General features: G+C 41.1%; 1 protein-coding gene across 1 annotated transcript in view; it reads left to right on the top strand.

Moving 5' to 3' along the window:
* LOC149223074 (ubiquitin receptor RAD23b-like) overlaps positions 1-17,906 on the top strand; it is a 90,879-nt gene that overhangs the window by 40,842 nt on the left and 32,131 nt on the right. The window contains exons 4-9 of the mRNA XM_089385740.1: positions 6,166-6,222; positions 6,383-6,465; positions 6,635-6,679; positions 6,834-7,011; positions 7,130-7,300; positions 7,399-7,464. Of these exons, the coding sequence (XP_089241866.1) occupies positions 6,166-6,222; positions 6,383-6,465; positions 6,635-6,679; positions 6,834-7,011; positions 7,130-7,300; positions 7,399-7,464 (600 nt within the window). The remainder of the gene's footprint in view (positions 1-6,165; positions 6,223-6,382; positions 6,466-6,634; positions 6,680-6,833; positions 7,012-7,129; positions 7,301-7,398; positions 7,465-17,906) is intronic.

The following is a 17,906-nucleotide window of genomic DNA, read 5'->3' as shown; positions in this document are numbered from 1 at the left end:
CCACCCTACTTTGTGTTTGTTTCCACCTTCCATTCTACTAGAGAAGCTTTTATTTCTCAAGTACAAGACTACAAGTCCCCCTCTTTTGGTGCCTTTTGTGATTCTTTAATAAAAGAGCAAGAAAAACTCCTACATATTGGGCTTCTTAATACTGAAACTCTTCTAAAATGCCTTACCAGCCTAGCAGCAACCAAGTTCAAAGAATCCTGAGAAGCATCATCCTAAAAAAATGGTCCTAAACCAAACAAGGGTCCTAAGCAATTTTAGTCTCAAAATGAAAAATCAACTCAACAAAATGAGAAGGCGACTAAAAACAAAGGGAAGAAGAGCAACCTTTGTAATCGTGATGGCCACTTAGAATCCAAATGCTTTAAGAAGACAGAAGCCTTGGAAGCAACAATGAAGAAGCATAACATCCATTTGGAGCAGTCTTCAACTTTATCTTCAGGAATAACACTTTCTGCATGTGGTTGTCAAGCATCTCGGTCTGGTTATGCACTAAATGTATCTTCTTCTTCTCATTCTCATGAGTGGCTCATTGATTCTGGAACTTCTTATCACATGGCCAAAAACAAAGCCATGTTTTCTTCTTTAAATGATTGTAACACAAAAAATATATATGTTGGTGATGATAGATCTCTTAGTGTTGTAGGGACTGAAACTATTCATCTAGAAAATTGTCAATTTAATGATGTATTATGCGTTCCTACCTTATCCTGCAACCTTTTATTTGTATATTAGATAACTCAGGAGAAGGTAAAACCATTGAATTTTCACCTCATGATGTTGTAATTAAGGACTTTAGAGATCCTAGACAGATTTTAGCCATTGACATTGCTGATGATTCTACAAGGTTGTATAAGTTTAACAACTTTGGGTCATCAACTCTTCCCTCGGTATTTGTTGCTCATAATGATGAAGTGAGCAAACTTTGGCATGAGCGTTTTGGTCACTTAAACTATCGCTCCTTTCAAAATCTATGTAAAGAAAATTATGGTGATAGGTCTTCCTATGGTATCTTGCAGAGATGGTGTTTGTTTTGGATGTGTACTCGGAAAACATCATTGAGATAGTTTTGAAAAACGTGCCTCTTGGCACGCCTCAGCCCTTTACAACTTGTGCATAGTGATTTTTGTGGTCCACTTCCGGTTGTTGCATTCTCTTAAAACGCCCTTGGGTATACTTCTTAAAACTCAAGAGTGAAGTCTTTAACATGTTCTTGGCCTTTAAGGCCTTTGTTGAGAAACAATTTGGACATCAAATTCTTAAGCTAAGATTTGATAATGGCGGAGAATATGTTAACAACAAATTCATCAACTTTTGCACTGAGCATGGAATTCAATTGCAACAAACTGTTCCATATACTCTATAGCGAAATGGTGTAGTTGAAAGGAAGAATCACACCTTAAATGAAATGGCTAATTGTATGCTTCAATCTAAAGGAATTAGTCTTAATTTTTGGGCAGAAGCAATTAACTGTGCAAATTACATAGTAAATTGCACTCCTACTAAGGTTTTAAACAATATCACTTTAGGAGAAGCATGAAGCTCAATTAAACCAGATGTAAGTCACTTTCGTGTTTTTGGAAGTGAAGCATGGGCCCATATTCCAAATGAGAAACATAAAGCCTTAGAACCTAGGAGTGAAAAATGTATTTTTGTTGGATATTCTAAAGATGTCAAAGGATATAGACTTCTTCAACCTAAATCCGAAAGTGTTATTATTAGAAGAGATGTAGAGTTTGCTGAAAATATATTGGTCTACGAGCCTAGTTCGGCGGATGTGCCACCTCGTTCTATCCCTTCTACTTCTGAAAATATTCCTTCTTCAGATGATGACAGTGAAGATGACAATCCTACCCCACCTTCTTGGGATCCTTCTTCAGCTCCTCAGCTTCCAAAATGGGTACACGCGCTACTTGGGATGTAGCAGGTGCTCTTGCAGGTGATCCTACAGATCAGTGTCGTACACGTTCTCAGTTTGATAGAGCCTCTTCTTTATTGGCTCAAGCTTTTGTGAATTTGATCCTGACACCTTTGCAGAAGCTTCAGGCCATCCAGATTGGGACGCAACTATGAATGAAGACTATCGTTCATTATTGGCAAATAATACATGGGACCTTGTTCCTCTTCCAAAGGGACGAAAACTTGTTAGACGCAAATGGGTTTACAAAACCAAGTAGGACCAGATGGTAAAGTTGATAAACATAAAGCTCGTCTTGTTGCTAAGGGTTTTTCACAAATTGAAGGCATTGACTATACTGAAACCTTCTCCCATGTTGCCAAAATGAACTCTATCCGCCTTGTTCTTTCCCTTGCTGCCTCTTTCAAATGGGAAGTCCATCAGATGGATGCTAAATCCACCTTCTTGCATGGGGACTTGCATGAATAAATCTATATGGAACAACCTCCTGTCTTTATACAAACAGACTCTAACCTTGTATGCCGGCTTAAGAAATCCCTTTATGGTCTCAAGCAAGCCCCTCGCGCTTGGTATGCCAAAATGGATAGCTTTCTTTTAGATACTGGTTTTTCTAGTTGTCATTTTGACAATACTGCCTACATCACGAAAGTGGTTAAGTCTCTTATCATTCTTATTCTTTATGTTTGATGATCTTATCTTTACTGGTAGTGACCCGACCTTATAAACTATGTGAAGTCCAGCCTTAGAAAGCAGTTTGAAATCCAAAGAAGGTATTTCCCTTTTCCAGTGCAAGTATGCCTGTGATCTTCTACGCCACTTTCACATGGAAGACTATAAGTTAGCCCCTTCTCCCTTTCAGTCTGGAGCCAATCTTTCAGTCACTTGTACTTCCCTTGAAGTTGATGCTACCTTATACTATCAACGTGTTGGAAAACTTTTGTATCTGACCCATACCCGTCTCAAACACAAATTAGCATAAGAAATAAAATGATTTTCATTTGACTTTAGCCCACTCGATTGTAGCGCTGGAAAACTTTTGTATCTGACCCATACCCGTCTCAAACACAAATTAGCATAAGAAATAAAATGATTTTCATTTGACTTTAGCCCACTCAATTGTAGCCTTAGGTGCCCTTTAGCCCAGTAAAGGTGCCCCTTCTGCAACCAATGAAGTAAACAATAATTTTACCTTGGGTCTTTAGCCCATAACTTTGGCCCAAAGCCCACCACTTGGGTGCATTGCCCACAAAACCACTTTTTCGCAGGTCAACTCCTCACAAACTCGGTACCCCAGGGATTGTGGGAGTACCTGCCAAATTACACATCTCAACACCCTCACCCTCCTCGAGCCATAGTTTTTCCAAAACCAGTTTTTTTGGTGCAAATTATAGTGCATCTTCTGGTGCAAATTATAGTGCCCTCACCCATTGTTCAGGTAGAGTTTGAATTCCATCCTTTTCGCCTTGAGGTTATCTTTCGTTTGGTCTTCTTCCTACATAGAGCTTGGACGTTTGGGGACTTGACCTCTTGGAGAGAGAGGAGCCCCTATCTAACACTTCGCTCATCCAATGCCATAGCCTTAGCCTGTCCCACATAGTGTGCACGAGTTTGGTACTCTGAGACATCTTAACTTCTCTAGTGGGTGGTCATTGCTGTAGACTGTATATCCCTTTTTAGGATCTCTTCAGATGTGCTAGGCTGCCTCCTCACAATTAATCAAAGAGGACATTTACATAATGTATATCTTGGTACTTTGAGGCTTGAGCACACCTTTTGAGATCCTAGTCTCAAAGATGAATTTCTATTTGGAGAACATAAAGTTGCAGGATGGCATCATTATTTGCCCCTCATAGACATGGAGACACTGGATGCATTCACTTAGGATCCCACGAGGTTAGTGTTATGTGGGCTCCCAAGGATTGTGAGATAGACATTGACCACCATATCTCATGACCAAACATGACTTGCCAGATGTGTCATTTCCAAGATCTTGCAATGAAGATGCATCTCATTTTCATGTGCCCCTTTTGCTATGTGATCATAAATCATTACCACTGTATATATTAGGAGTTGGGGAGCTACCACTCCACTTTCTTCAGATACAACGAGTAGAGATGCCTTGCTCTTTTCATGAGAGGAATACTCAGTCATAGATCTCATATTTCGCTTGTGGTGCACTGTCTTGAGACCACTAGGATTATCACCTCATATATCTATGTTGCCTCTTTTGATCAGAGCAAGAAGGAACCAGTAGAACACCAAAAATAGATCAATGAGGCCATGGCCCTCCTCTTGGCCTCCCCCATCTTTGGTGGCCGATCGATGGCTTTGAGGCTTGTGAGGAGTTGTTCTGGTGCCCTATCTTGAGATCACTAGGAGGATCACCTCATATCTCTATGTTGGCTTGTTTGATCAGAGCAACAATGAATCGGGGTAGAACACCAACAATAGATCAATAAGGCCATGCGCCTCCTTTTGAGCTTCCTCCCCTTTAGTGACTGATCGATAGCTTGAGACTTTTGAGGAGTTGTTGTGGTAGGCCATGCACCATGCCAGACTGATAGACATACTAGATTTAGATGGATCCAAAGTACGGTTCCTCATGCCTATTGGACTGACTACCCTCCAGATTCAGAAGACTAGTTACAGTTCTATCAATAGTTTCCCTCCTTAGACCTTGGATGGTAAGAGAGTGGGCCTTCCTTGATCCTATGCTCCCGAGGGATTGAAGAATTAGTTCCTTTCTCCTCGAGTTACTCCTTGGAGGACATTACTTGCTGTTGTATTAGCCCTTTCACAGTGTTTGACGACTTTAATAGTGATCCAATGGTTTGGCCCCTCGCCAGTTAGGACCAACAGACCTTGAATCCCTTCATTCTTTCTTGTAAGATGCCTTGATCTCCAATCTCTGCGCGCTCTATTTTATCACTGCAGTCAGACTATAGTATTTTTTGGTTACACTTAGGTAATAACGTAGTGTGACACTTAATTATGTGTCCTCTTTTTCTGCCTTTTGTTGATTCCAATATTGAAATTGGAGTTACTTCTGCATCCCACACCGTAATTAGATTGGGTGTACCTTTTAGTCCCATTGACATATTTTTGTGGTTTTTTATTGGATATCATACAATTATTTTATTTAGTCTTCCTGGGGTAATAACCTATAATGTCAATTGCGTGATAGCTTTAATAGTTATGGGAAAAACCTCAACCCCCATAATGGCTATATCTATTACAGGGGGCCAACATGTCCACCCGAAGCAGTTTTGTCTGTTATGGGGGCCAAATGTAAGATCCTGCAATGGATCTGGCATTTATGGGGACTGAACATTGCCCCCCATAATAGGGATGGCTGATTTTTATGGGTGCTGATCATTGGTGCCTGTAATAGATAAAACAGAAAACTATATTAAATTTTAGTTTAGTGTAGAAACTTAGAATTTGATTATTAAATTAAAAATTTTCAGTGTTATGTCACATTTCTTTTATCATTTTAAGACCCTTATAAAGCATGCAGTCCTGTGTCTGATCTTTAAATGTCTCTTTATGCAATCAACATATTACATTTCAGATATCCATTTCATTCTTGAATCTTTTGCAATGTCCCAAAGACGCTTTGTTTGTTTGGGCCATTTTAAGGCCCTCCTTATAAAGTACACAGTTGTCTGTGTGATCTTTAGATGTCTCTTTAGACAATAAACATACTACCTTTCAGGTATCTTGTTTTGCATTTCCCAAAGACTTGCTTTATTTGATTGGGGGGTGATTCTTTATTCACTAAGATCATATTGTTATTAGGCCAAGGCAAGTCACAAAAGTTTTCTTATTAAAACAATTACCAACAATTTCACTTTAGGATTCGCCTTATGCTGCAAATCCTTACTTGTAGGATGTTTAAGGCCCTTATAAAGCACACCGTCGTCTGTGTGATCTTTAGATGTCTCTTTAGACAATCAACATACTGCCTCTCAGGTATCTTGTTTTGCAATTTCCCAAAAACTTGTTTTATTTGATTGGGGGGTGATTATTTATTCACTAAGAGTCATATTGTTATTAGGCCAAGGCAAGTCATGAAAGTTTTTTTATTAAAAGAATTACCAACAATTTCACTTTAGGATTCACCTTACGCTGCAAATCCTTAATCTGTTGCTTGTAGGATGTTTAAGCCCTCGGTTATCCTTTTATTTTGTGTAGATTTTATCTTATCTTTATACATGACATTATACTGTGCTTCTTGGCAGAGTAAGACCTTATCAGCTGCAGGAGCATCATCAACATCAACTGCTTCAACGGTTCAGGTTTCCTGATTTTTTTTTGAAGAATTAGTCAAATAGCACTGTTTTTGCACACGATTTTTGGTTTAAAGTTTTAGTTTCTCTATTATAAAACATGATTTTTGGTTTCAAGTTTTAGTTTCTCTATTATAAAAACTAACGATGCTTTTTCTTTCGAATGTAGCCTACCCAAACAAGTACACCACCAGCTCCAGCTTCAAACCCTGTAGAAGTTGCATCCCCAGTTGTGTCTCAGCCCCTAGCTGTGTGAGTCAGAAAATGCCCATGTTCTGTTTGTTCTTAATATTGGAGATCATACTTGTTCAATTATATTAGAGACGCTTATTGTTGAGTAATGAAGTGATAATATTCCTGTACATTTGAAGTCAATGTGCATGTACAATTGTAAATGTCCTGTGATCTTTTTGATAAACAGGGCTCCTGCAACTTCTGTGTCATCTCCTGAGACTACAGCAGTGCAGTAAGTACACTGGGAAATTATTTCTTAGTTATAAGAAGTTCATATTTACATATTCATTAGTTTCAGCTTCTCAGACCTTGTTTCTTCTTCCGTATACATGCTCTTGTCATGTTAAAGCTGCTTATATTTTCATTGTATTTCTGTCTTGTCACAGAGCAAATGTTGATCCATACGGTGAGGCGGCATCAATATTAGTAGCTGGTAGTAACCTTGAACAGACAATTCAGCAGATGCTTGATATGGATGGGGGTAGCTGGGACAGAGACACAGTTGTTCGTGCACTTAGGGCGGCTTACAATAATCCTGAGCGAGCTGTGGAGTATTTATACTCTGTAAGATTAACGACTTTGAAGTTTGGAAGATACTCTGGGCTGCTGTTGTTATTATATCACAAACTTTGTGGTGATGCTGGTTCTATCCATTTACCCAGATATTTTTTATATCTTGTAGGGAATTCCCGAGACAGCAGAAATTGCTGTTCCTGTTGCTCGTTCCCCACCTTCAAATCCAGGTGCTACAGATCAAGGTACAAACAATGTCATAGCAGGTGAATCTGATTTGGCTGAGGCAACAGCTCCATCTGGTGGACCTAATGCTGCTCCATTAAATCTGTTTCCACAGGTGAGAATTTTGCAAGATATTTAGTTAATTCATGTTTCATCATATTTTGAAATTAGGCACTAGCTCATTGTTTAGTTGAATTCTTCTTCCATTTGTAGGGTCTTCCCAATTTAGGTGCCGCGGCAGGAGGTGGAGCTCTTGATTTTCTTCGAAATAACCCACAGGTATACTGGGTGCTCCACTTTAATATTGAGGGAAGTTATCAATTTCTGACACTACTTTTTATTGATCTCTTGTATGCATTATCAAAACATAATATTTAAATAACTGTTTCACACCTGATATTAAAAATTGATGAGCGCCATAAGTCATAGGCATTCATTAATATTTTGTGTACAAGGAGTGTTTGTTGCGATTATCAGTAGTTAGACGTTTGAACGCGATGTTAGTAGACTGTAGATATCCATTATGCTGACTCATATTCATATGTTAGAGATTATGTCAACTTCTACACCACACCTTGAGGAGCTGCTCCCCCCCATGCCCCACTTCAGGGCACTGGATACAGCCACAGAAAAATACAAGACTTTCCATGGTCCTCAGGGAAGTAGCCTGTGACTTCTACCCCCATTTTACTCATCAGCACACCCATAATCTTACTCTTGCTCTTGCCCTATGAAGCACTATTTCAACACTGATGCAAATTCTTCCACTGACGGTTTCATCTCACCCTCACCCACGATTCATCTTCCTCCGCTTGCCTTCAGAAAACTATTGTAAACTCCTCCATGCAAAAATCAAACCTTTCTCTCCTGGAGGAGATTTGAACTTTGTGAAGGCCTCTGCCACTGTTTGAAAGCTTTCTGGTGCTTCCTTTTCTGTCGATAACATGCCATCCCATCTGATCTTGACCTGCCCCCATTATACTCATCGGCACACCCATAAGCTTACCCTAGGTCTTGTCCCATGAAGCACTAGTTCGACGCTGAATGCAAATTCTTCCACAAACGGTTTCATCTCACCCTCACCCACGATCCTCCTTCCTCTGCTTGCCTTCAAAAAACTACTGTAAGCGTCTCCATGCAAAAAGCAAACATTTCTCTCCTGGAGGATATGTGAACTTTGTGAAGGCCTTTGCCACACGTTGAAATCTTTCTGGTGTGCCCTTTTCTGTTGACACCATGCCATCCCATCTGATCTTGACCTCCAGTCCATGTTCTCCCACACAACCTCCCTTTACAATATTCTTGGACCACCACCCAACCACATCTCCTCTCCTCCCTCATTATGCCACCTTTTCTTTGAGTGGGACATTAGAAGAGTAGTCAGAGCCATGAGTACCAATAGAGTAATAGATGAGGAAGAACTTTGCGTTGAATTCCTCAAAAATGGCATCAAGTCTCCTAGGTCCTCCATTTTTGATCTATTTAACCATGTCGTGTGTTGAGGCTTCCTTAATCTGACACTAACTCGATCTCGCTATTGCTGAATCTTGGGCTCCTGTAGCAAGGAATTGATCCAAGAGGTGGACTCCTCAAAGATCCTGCCCATCTGTAGCTCTTTCGAACTACAACTCTAAATCTCCCCACCTCCCTCCCGGAGATGCGACTGCTATCTCTGACAAATGTCGATTGACCTCCTCTCTCCTCTGCACAACACTAGATCGACCTACGCGCTCCTTGCTGGAGCTTGTAGATTTGCCCCTCTCCGCTGCCGTTCAACAAGTGAAGATTCAAACTCCTTGGCTGGAACTCCTCTAAGGAGAAAATTCCCCTTCTACGTGTCTTCGTTCTTTTCCAGCGGATTTCTAGCCCGACAGAAACTGTGCCCTTCAAGCACTGCGTTGAGGCTCTACATCACTCCCTTTGCCTCTGGAAACTCACGAACTGGAAATTGTACCTCTCCGTCGTCTTACTCAGAGAGAGATTTCCTTGGATCTGCGTCTTGGCAAAGATTGGGCAATCCCTCGAAGGGATTCTACTTGCTGCCAAGTGCAGCTTTCGGCCTCACTGCTTAGCACTAGATCTGGTCTTCCTGTTTCAAAATCAATGCTCTGATACCATGTGACAATTCCTACTCTGAAGGAACCCCTATTGCAACAAATCTGAATCTACTTCACCTACTTGGATTTTAAATTACATTCATCAGGTTATTCTTCCGAATACTAAAGCAAATTACTTCTGCAGCCTACACTAATTAAATATTTCATCTCATAAAACAAAAAACAGAGCAAAGAACAAGATACATAGGACACACTTATTTTTGGACACAATGTCCTCGGGAAAACCCAATGCGGGAAAACTGGTGCAACTGTTCTTAGGGTTTATTATTATGCAGGAGAAATATCTGAATACAAATCTAGGATGCTCATCTAGCAATCCTTTACAGAAAAAATATTGGCGGAAAATCTGAGTGAGTTTTACCTCACTTCACCCGGTAGAATTTTGGCTGATCCGACACAAGACTGGCTAACCCCCGACTATTTCTGCACTGGCTTTACGTTAGCCCTGCGTCACCTTCTCTACCCTCTGCGTCAACTCTCCCGGCGGTTCTGGATTCTGCGTGACAGGCAACTTTTCTGTGTTAGCTCTCCCGGCTACTGCGCTGCCTCTCTACTCCTTTGTCAGTATTCTCCAGAAAGTCCTCCTTTCAGATTCTCACTACCCCTCTGTTGCAAGATCTCCCCAATCGATTTACCTCCTGAAAACTTCTCACCTCTGAAAATTGATCTTCTCAATCTCTCTGTGTGTGTTTTCAAATGAGCCCCAAGCCTCCATTTTATACATTTTCTGTTGAGTCTTCAACGACTGAGATTAAGTCTCTAATCAACGACTAAGATTAAAACATGACTTGATCCGCCTTCTAGATCATTCTCACCCATATTTTGATTCATACACAATAATATTTTGATTTCCCTAAGTTTAGACTTAGGAACCCCATTAAAAATATTAATTATTTTAATAAAATACAATCCAGGTGGAATTCAGCAAATGGTTTCTGGGTTCCTTAGAACTCATGTGTCTTAGCCTCCCCACCAATTTTCAAGGCTAGAGCACTTCCGATGCTACCAAAAACTAACATAAGGAACTATAGAGTTGATACCTCAGGGCTAGAGGACAAGAAGGTCCAACCAAATTACTAGATGGTTGATCACATCTTCACGTCTAGAGGACAAGAAGGTCTACCCAAATTACTAGATTGTTGATCACACCTTCACACTTTGAGCCATTATTGAGGAGGTTTGTCACTGCTCTTTGAAGGTCTATAGTTGCTTCGTAGACTTTTGAAAAGCATTTGACACAATTTCAAGGGGTGCATTATTCTAAAGACTTTGCGACATTGGCATATTTGATACTCCTTTTGATAACAATCCCAAGACTCTAGGAGCCGATCTTGGGATGCCTCAGGATGGCACACGACCTTCCCAACTTCATCCACAGTACTATTGGGGTTAAACAGGGGTGCCCTCGTTCTAGATCATTCTCACCCATATTTTGATTAATACCCATTAATATTTTAATTTCCCTAAGTTTAGACTTAAGAACCCCATTAAAAATATTAATTATTTTAATAAAATACAATCTGGGTGGAATTTCACCAAATGGTTTCTGGGTTCTTTAGAACTCGTGCCTTAGCCTCCCCACCAATTTTCAAGGCTAGAGCACTTCTGATGCTCTACCAAAAACTAACATAAGGAACTATAGAGTCGATACCTCAGGGCTAGAGGACAAGAAGGTCCACCCAAATTACTAGATGATTGATCACATCTTCACGTCTAGAGGACAAGAAGGTCTACCCAAATTACTAGATTGTTGATCACACCTTCACACTTTGAGCCATTATTGAGGAGGTTTGTCAATGCTCTTTGAAGGTCTATAGTTGATTTGTAGACTTTTGAAAAGCATTTGACACAATTTCAAGGGGGGCATTATTCTAAAGACTTTGCGACATTGGCATATTTGATACTCCTTTTGGCAGCAATCCCAAGACTCTAGGAGCCGGTCTTGGGATGCCTCAGGATGGCACACGACCACTATTGGGGTTAAACAGGTGTGCCCCCTTATGTTAGCCCTCTTTGGGATCTATATTGATGAGCTAGCATCCTTCCTCCATGAAGACATCCCACAGGGGGATGGTTGTCTTCTACATCAGGTGTTGATTCCGCTCCCACTATTTGTCAACGACTTGGTCTTGTTAGCCTCTACTTTTGAGGGCTTACAAGATAGCTAGCTTGATGCTTTGGCCAACTTTTGTAACCTTTGATAGTTGATGGTTAACTTGGGTAAAACCAACGTCTTGATCTTCGACGTATTACATTTCCACTACTATGGGACAAAGATTGAGATCACCACAACTTACACTTACTTGGGCGTACATAGTTCATGAGACCTCACTTTGGTATGTAGTACGCCCTCCACCTTCGACTTAGTAAAGGGTATGGTTGCTTGGCCCTCATTGAGAGATAGTGCTTCTAGAGTCAATTTTAGGACATCTCGTCCAAAGTCTACCTCGTGAAAGCGATTATCCAACCCATGATTTGAGATTGGGGTGGGGTGGGGTAAGTCTTTCATAGATGGATTGGATCAAGATGGAGAGAGTTCAAACCTTGCTTCTCAGGTTTGTCATTTGCTACAAGTGGATGGTTTCACAACCCATTATTCGGGCAAATTTTGGTGTCCACCCATTTTAACTCGAGGTTATTTTTCAATTGGTCCCTTTCCTTCATAGAGATCTCTCAAAGAATGACACTAGAGAGAGAGGTACCCGTACCTTGCACTTTGCTCCTTGGAGGCTCTTGCTTCAAACCCCCTGTTATGCTATGAACTAGGTTGGCTTTTAGAGGTGTCTTGGCTTCTTCAATCAATGACTATCTTCGTAGTGCCTTCCTCCATTCAAATTTTGTGTTGATGCATCATGCCATCTCTTTCCATCTAGGTAGATACTAAGTCAAGCTATTGGAGCGGACATTTACAGATTGTACTTTCAAGTCACATTGACTTCGCCTCGTAGAATGCTGGGCTCAAAGATGTCTTTTTACCTCGCACACTTTTTGGAGTTGTGGGATGGCATCATTGTTTGTCCTCATAGGCATAAGCATTGGATGCAATCACTTAAGATCCCCTTGGGACAATTGTGGGTTGTTTCTCATAGAATCGGATAAAGATAAACTATCATGTACCATTTTTTGATAGTATTTTCCAAAGGCACAAATGCAAATCATTTCTCGCTACCCCGTATACTATGAGATTAGAGGAAATGATCACTTCCTATTTGGGAGATCGTCCAATATAATTGAGACCGATTCGAACAAGTATCAATCCATACATCCTTAGAGTGATAGAGGGATCGACTTTAGACAGACCTTAAGCAAGGTGGATTCCACCCATTAGATTACCTCCCAGATTTAGAGAAGTAGCTAGAGGTCTATCCAAAGTTTCTTTTTTTCGACATTGGATGCTAGGAGTATCCCCAACTCTAACATCCCCATAGGATTATACAATCGGACCCCTTGATGGTTCCATAGGACTTTGACAACGTGCCAATACACACTTCACTCTCCTCGTCTTTGGCCATCAAACTTTGACCTTGACATCATTAGCATCATCATCTAATATCTCTTTCTCACTCCCTCTTGATGGGTTCTTGAGTCGTCCACTTTTCCAATCTTGGACTACTTATGGTTTGTATTTTTTATTACTATACCTTTGTCATGGTTTGTTATGAACTTTACCTACAAGAAAAATAGAATGCCAAAAATATGAAACAATATAGCCCAGATATTTTATTATTCAGAAGTAGAATACAATGTTCACTTGCCTCTTCGAGGGGGCAACCTCCAACAAAGTAGAGCTCGATTACAATAAAACTCGATGATTCTTCCCCTACTATCTAAGACTATTTATAGCTTTATGACATCCAAAACCCTAACTATTAGTGGTCCCTTGCATAATACAATTTAACCTCTTTATTTATTAACTACTGTCCATTTATAACGAATTGTGGTCCCTTTTCTATAATGTGGATCAACCACTCACAATTATTATTAATGCGGATAACCGCTTATGGGCTTTATTGACTCAACTAACTAAATATGACTCTAACTAGGCCCCTTGGGCTTATTACATAGATAAAGGGGTTAGGGGTGGACCCTAACATGCCCTCCCCCATCAAAAGCAACCTTGTCCTCAAGGATGAAGTTGTGGAAACTGCTGAAGAATAGTGGCTGGTTCCCATGTCGCATCTTCTAGAGAGGTGTCTTTCCACTTGATGAGGACTTCCTTGATTGTGTGTTCGTGGAGATGTCTTTCACGAGTATCAAGGACATGTTTGGGTCGGAGCCAAAGTGAACCTTCCTCATTGAATTTTGGTAGACTTGTTTGAACCCTGCAATTGTTCCCCACAACTTTCTCGAGGCAGGATACATGGAAGACTGGGTGGATTTTAGAAGCAGGCGGTAGGGCCAGTTTGTAAGTGAGTGTTCCTATACGCTGAAGTACTTGATAAGGATCATAGAATTTTGGTGCTAGTTTCTGGCAGGCCTTTTTTTGAGAGAGTTCTGCTTATAATGTTGGAGTCACAGGAACACCTGGTCACCTACTTGAAATGCTCTCTTTGAACGATGTTGGTTGGCCTGTTACTTCATTCTATTATGAGCTTCGTGTAGATTATCTTTGAGATGAGTGATCATTGCGGCACGGTTCTGCAGAAGCTGATCAACTGCCTGTACCTTTGAAGATCCTAGGATATAAGAAGTTGGTGAAGGTGGGAGTTGGTCATACACTACCTTATATGGTGTCATCTTGGTGGCTTCAAGATAGTATTATACCACCATTCAACTAAAGGCAACCACTGTACCCATTGATGCTGCTTGTTTGAAGTGAAGCATCGCAAATAGGTCTCCCAACATTTGTTGATTGCTTTTGTTTGACCATCGGTTTGGGGGTGATAAGCTATACTCGACTGGACTTGTGTGTCCTGTAGCTTGAAAAGTTCCTGCCAAAATTTGCTGGTGAAAGTGGGGTCTCGATTAGACACAATGGAAGTTAGCATGCCATGTAGTTTGAAGATTTGGTCCATGAAAACTTGAGCCACCAATGTTGGGGTAAATGGGTGTGGTAGAGCGCAAAAATGAGCATATTTGGAAAGTCTATCAACAACCACCATGATGATTGATTTGTTTCCTGACTTTGGGAGACCTGTAATGAAATCCATGGAAACACTTGTCGATATGAAAGCAGGGAGTGGCAAGGGTTGTAAGGTTCCCGATAGCTTGATTGTTTCCCCTTTGTTGTGCTAGCATACGTCGCATTCGGCCACAAAAGTAAGAATGTCGTTCTTCATGCTGATCCAAAAGAAAGAGCGGCGTGCTTGTGCATAAGTCTTTTGAAAGGTTGAATGTCCTACAATTGGAGAGGAGTGCAACTCTTCCAAGATGCGGTTTTTGAGGGTGGAGGTCGGGGATAGCACTACCTGATCCTTATAACGAAGAACCTTATCCTTCCAAGAGTAGTCCTCTGAGGAATTAGGATTTGCTCTTAACCTATTAATGAGTTGGGATAGAGGGGTGGGAGAATCATTCTTGACGGGCTTCAACGATCCATTTTGGTATGGGTAGAGAGAGGGATAAAAAGGTGCCCTCATCGTCAAATTGGTGCGATAAGTCATCAACCACTACATTGCCATACCCCTTCTTGTAAACTATCTCATAATTATATGCCAACATTTTTACGAGCCATTTATTTTGTTGTGGCGACGATAGACGTTGCTCGAGGAAATATTTTAGGTTATGATGGTTAGTGCGGATTTGGAAATGATGCCCCAATAAATATTGTCTCTAAGTGTCCACTGCATGTAACATGGCCATCATTTCTTTCTCATATGTAGATTGACCCAAATGCTTGCCACTGGGTTGTTGACTCGTGAAAGCCAATGGTCTACCTTCTTGCATTAATACTGCAACAATTCTCATACCTAAAGCATCAAATTCAATCACAAAATGTTTTGTAAACTCTGGTAGGACCACCGCTGGAGTGGAGCACATGGCCTCTTTGAGAGCTAAGAAGGCTTACTGAGTTGCGTCAGTCCAAAGAAATGAGTTTTTATTTAGAAGATTAGTGAGGGGTCGGGCAATGTGTTCATAATTGTGGACAGACTTGCGATAGTAGCACGTGAGACCCAAGAATCCCCTCAAACACTTCAAGGTTTTTGGTTGGGACCAATCTTGCATTCCCTGAATCTTTTTCGGATCAACCCTTACCCCTTCACGACCCACAATATTTCCCAAATACTTTACTTCTTCCATGCCAAAGGAACACTTAGATAATTTGACAAATAGTTTATGATCTTGGAGCAACTGTAATACCTGGTCAACATGCTGAAGGTGAGTGTTCCTTGCTATGCTGTAAATGGGAATATCATAAAAAAAGATCAGGACCAATTTTTTGAGAGGTGGTTTCAAGAGGTGTTTCATGAGGCTTTGAAAAGTGGATGGAGCATTACATAGACCAAATGGCATGACCATGAATTTATAATGACCTTCATGAGTTCAGAACGTTGTCTTGGGAATGTCCCTTCCCTTCATCCTTATTTGGTGATAGCTCGAGCGGAGGTCCAGCTTGGTAAAAATTTGGCACCATGTAGTTCATCAAGCAGACTTGTCCTTGATAGTGAGCTTGTTAAGGGCCCTAAAGTCTAGACACATGTGCCATTCATTGTCTTTCTTTAGAGCCATGACCACTGGAGATGAATAAGGGCTTGTGCTGGGATGAATAACACGAACGTCGAGGAGTTCCTTGATGATTTTTTCAATTTCATTCTTTTGTGCAAAAGGATATCGATAGGGGCAGACATTTGGCAGCTGGGTACCTGGGAGCAAAGGGATACTATGATCATGTTCACCCCTAGAGGGTGGGAGCTCCTTAGGTTTGTCAAAGACCTGCTGGTGGCGATTTAATACTTGTTGCATATCGGGATGAATGTGAGGAGTAGTGTATTCAATAACCCTGGATGGCCTTAAATTGTACTACTATCCCATGATGGCCCTTTTTTGACAGCTTCTCCATTCGATATGAGTTGATGATAGAAGGAGCACCTGCTTGGAGTCCCCATAGTGTATGAATGTAGTTGTTCTGCTTAAAGCTCATATATAACTCCTGGAAGTCCATTGTGATAGGGCCCAATATGTGGAGCCATTCAGCACCAAGAACAATGTCACAACCACCCATTTCAATGGAAAACATGTGGGTTTTGAGGTGATAATGCCCCATTTGAAGCTTAATATTTTCTCAGCGTCCTTCATATTTCATGGCCCCCCCATCAGCGATAAGGACTTGGAAATCATATATTGCCTCGACAAAACAATGAACCACTTTTGTTACGTTCTTATGGACAAAGTTATGCGTGCTGCCACTATCAATCAACACCACCAATCAACACCACTACTGGCTAATGTTTAAGAAAACTTCGAATTTTGAGAGTCTGGGGAGAAGAAATGCCGGCCAAGGCATGGAGTGAGATAACCAACTCATCTGGCATAGCTGTAGTATCAATGTTTGGGGTTGTTAGGGGTTCACCCTCTTCCTCCTCAAGCACTTCAGTGGATGGACCTTCATTCACGAAACTGTTTTCAGTAGCGTCAATTTGAAAGAATTTTGGTTCCTTGCATTTATGTCTCGGGGAGTATTTTTCATCATAGTAGTAGCAGAGTACTTGTTTCCTTCTTTCGGCCATTTTTGCCGATGACACCTTTTAAACCTCGAGTGTTTGGGTGGGGCCCGTAGTCGAGGTGGGACGTGTCTGTGTGATGAAATTTGGACAATTGGATTGGGCATTTAAAACAGGGTTCTACCTCGAAGGCCATGGTGCATGCTCCCAATGAAGTAGTTGGGTGATGCATTCAAACATATGGGCTTGGATGGCTTCCTTTAGGCCACTAACGAAACATTCCAAGTAAAAGGCATCTTCTAGTCCTTCAATCCGGATGGCCAATTGTTCAAAGGTTGTAATGTAGTCCTATACTGTACCCATTTCCCTGAGCTTAGTCAGACGACCCAGGAAGCGAGATTCCCGATCAAAGTGGTCACAAATGGATTTTGACAAATGTTCCAATTTGGCCTCCCTCAATAACATTTCTGATGCCACTGTCACCATTGCCATCGCTCTTGGTCCAAATAAAGAGCTCCCACATGTAGTTTAATTTCATCATCCCAATTGTTATTAAGGCAAAAATATTGTTCCATTTGTGACACCCATATTGCCGGGGTTAGAGCCATCAAATTTTTACATGTCCAGATCAGGTGTCTGGTGGCTCGATTATTGGTGGCCTCCATGGAAATGAATGTGATGGCTAGATTCTCCTTCTACATGTGCATCAGTGTTGTTTTCGTCCCTCGTGGGTTTGTGAGACGTCTTCAAGGTTTCAAATACTTGTGTGATTTGGTTGGTAATGTATGCCTGGAAGTCATTGAATTTTTCCTCGAGGGCATTGACTTTCTCTGTAGCCATAACTTGAGACCTAGTATTGTACATATAGTAGCCTTGGTCAAATTTTGAGCTTACTTAAGAGTGGTATGGTTGGAAAGAGGGCAAGTTCAGGAGTCTTGTGATATGTGGGTCACTTGAAGCCACACCAGGTAAAAAATTGGGATTGCATGAAAATTAGAGGCTT

Source organism: Pinus tabuliformis, chromosome Q (assembly GCF_031772625.1).
Source record: "Pinus tabuliformis cultivar Carrire ecotype Pingquan chromosome Q, CPIR1, whole genome shotgun sequence".
Taxonomy (NCBI): domain Eukaryota; kingdom Viridiplantae; phylum Streptophyta; class Pinopsida; order Pinales; family Pinaceae; genus Pinus; species Pinus tabuliformis.
This window is presented reverse-complemented; position numbering and strand designations above follow the sequence as displayed.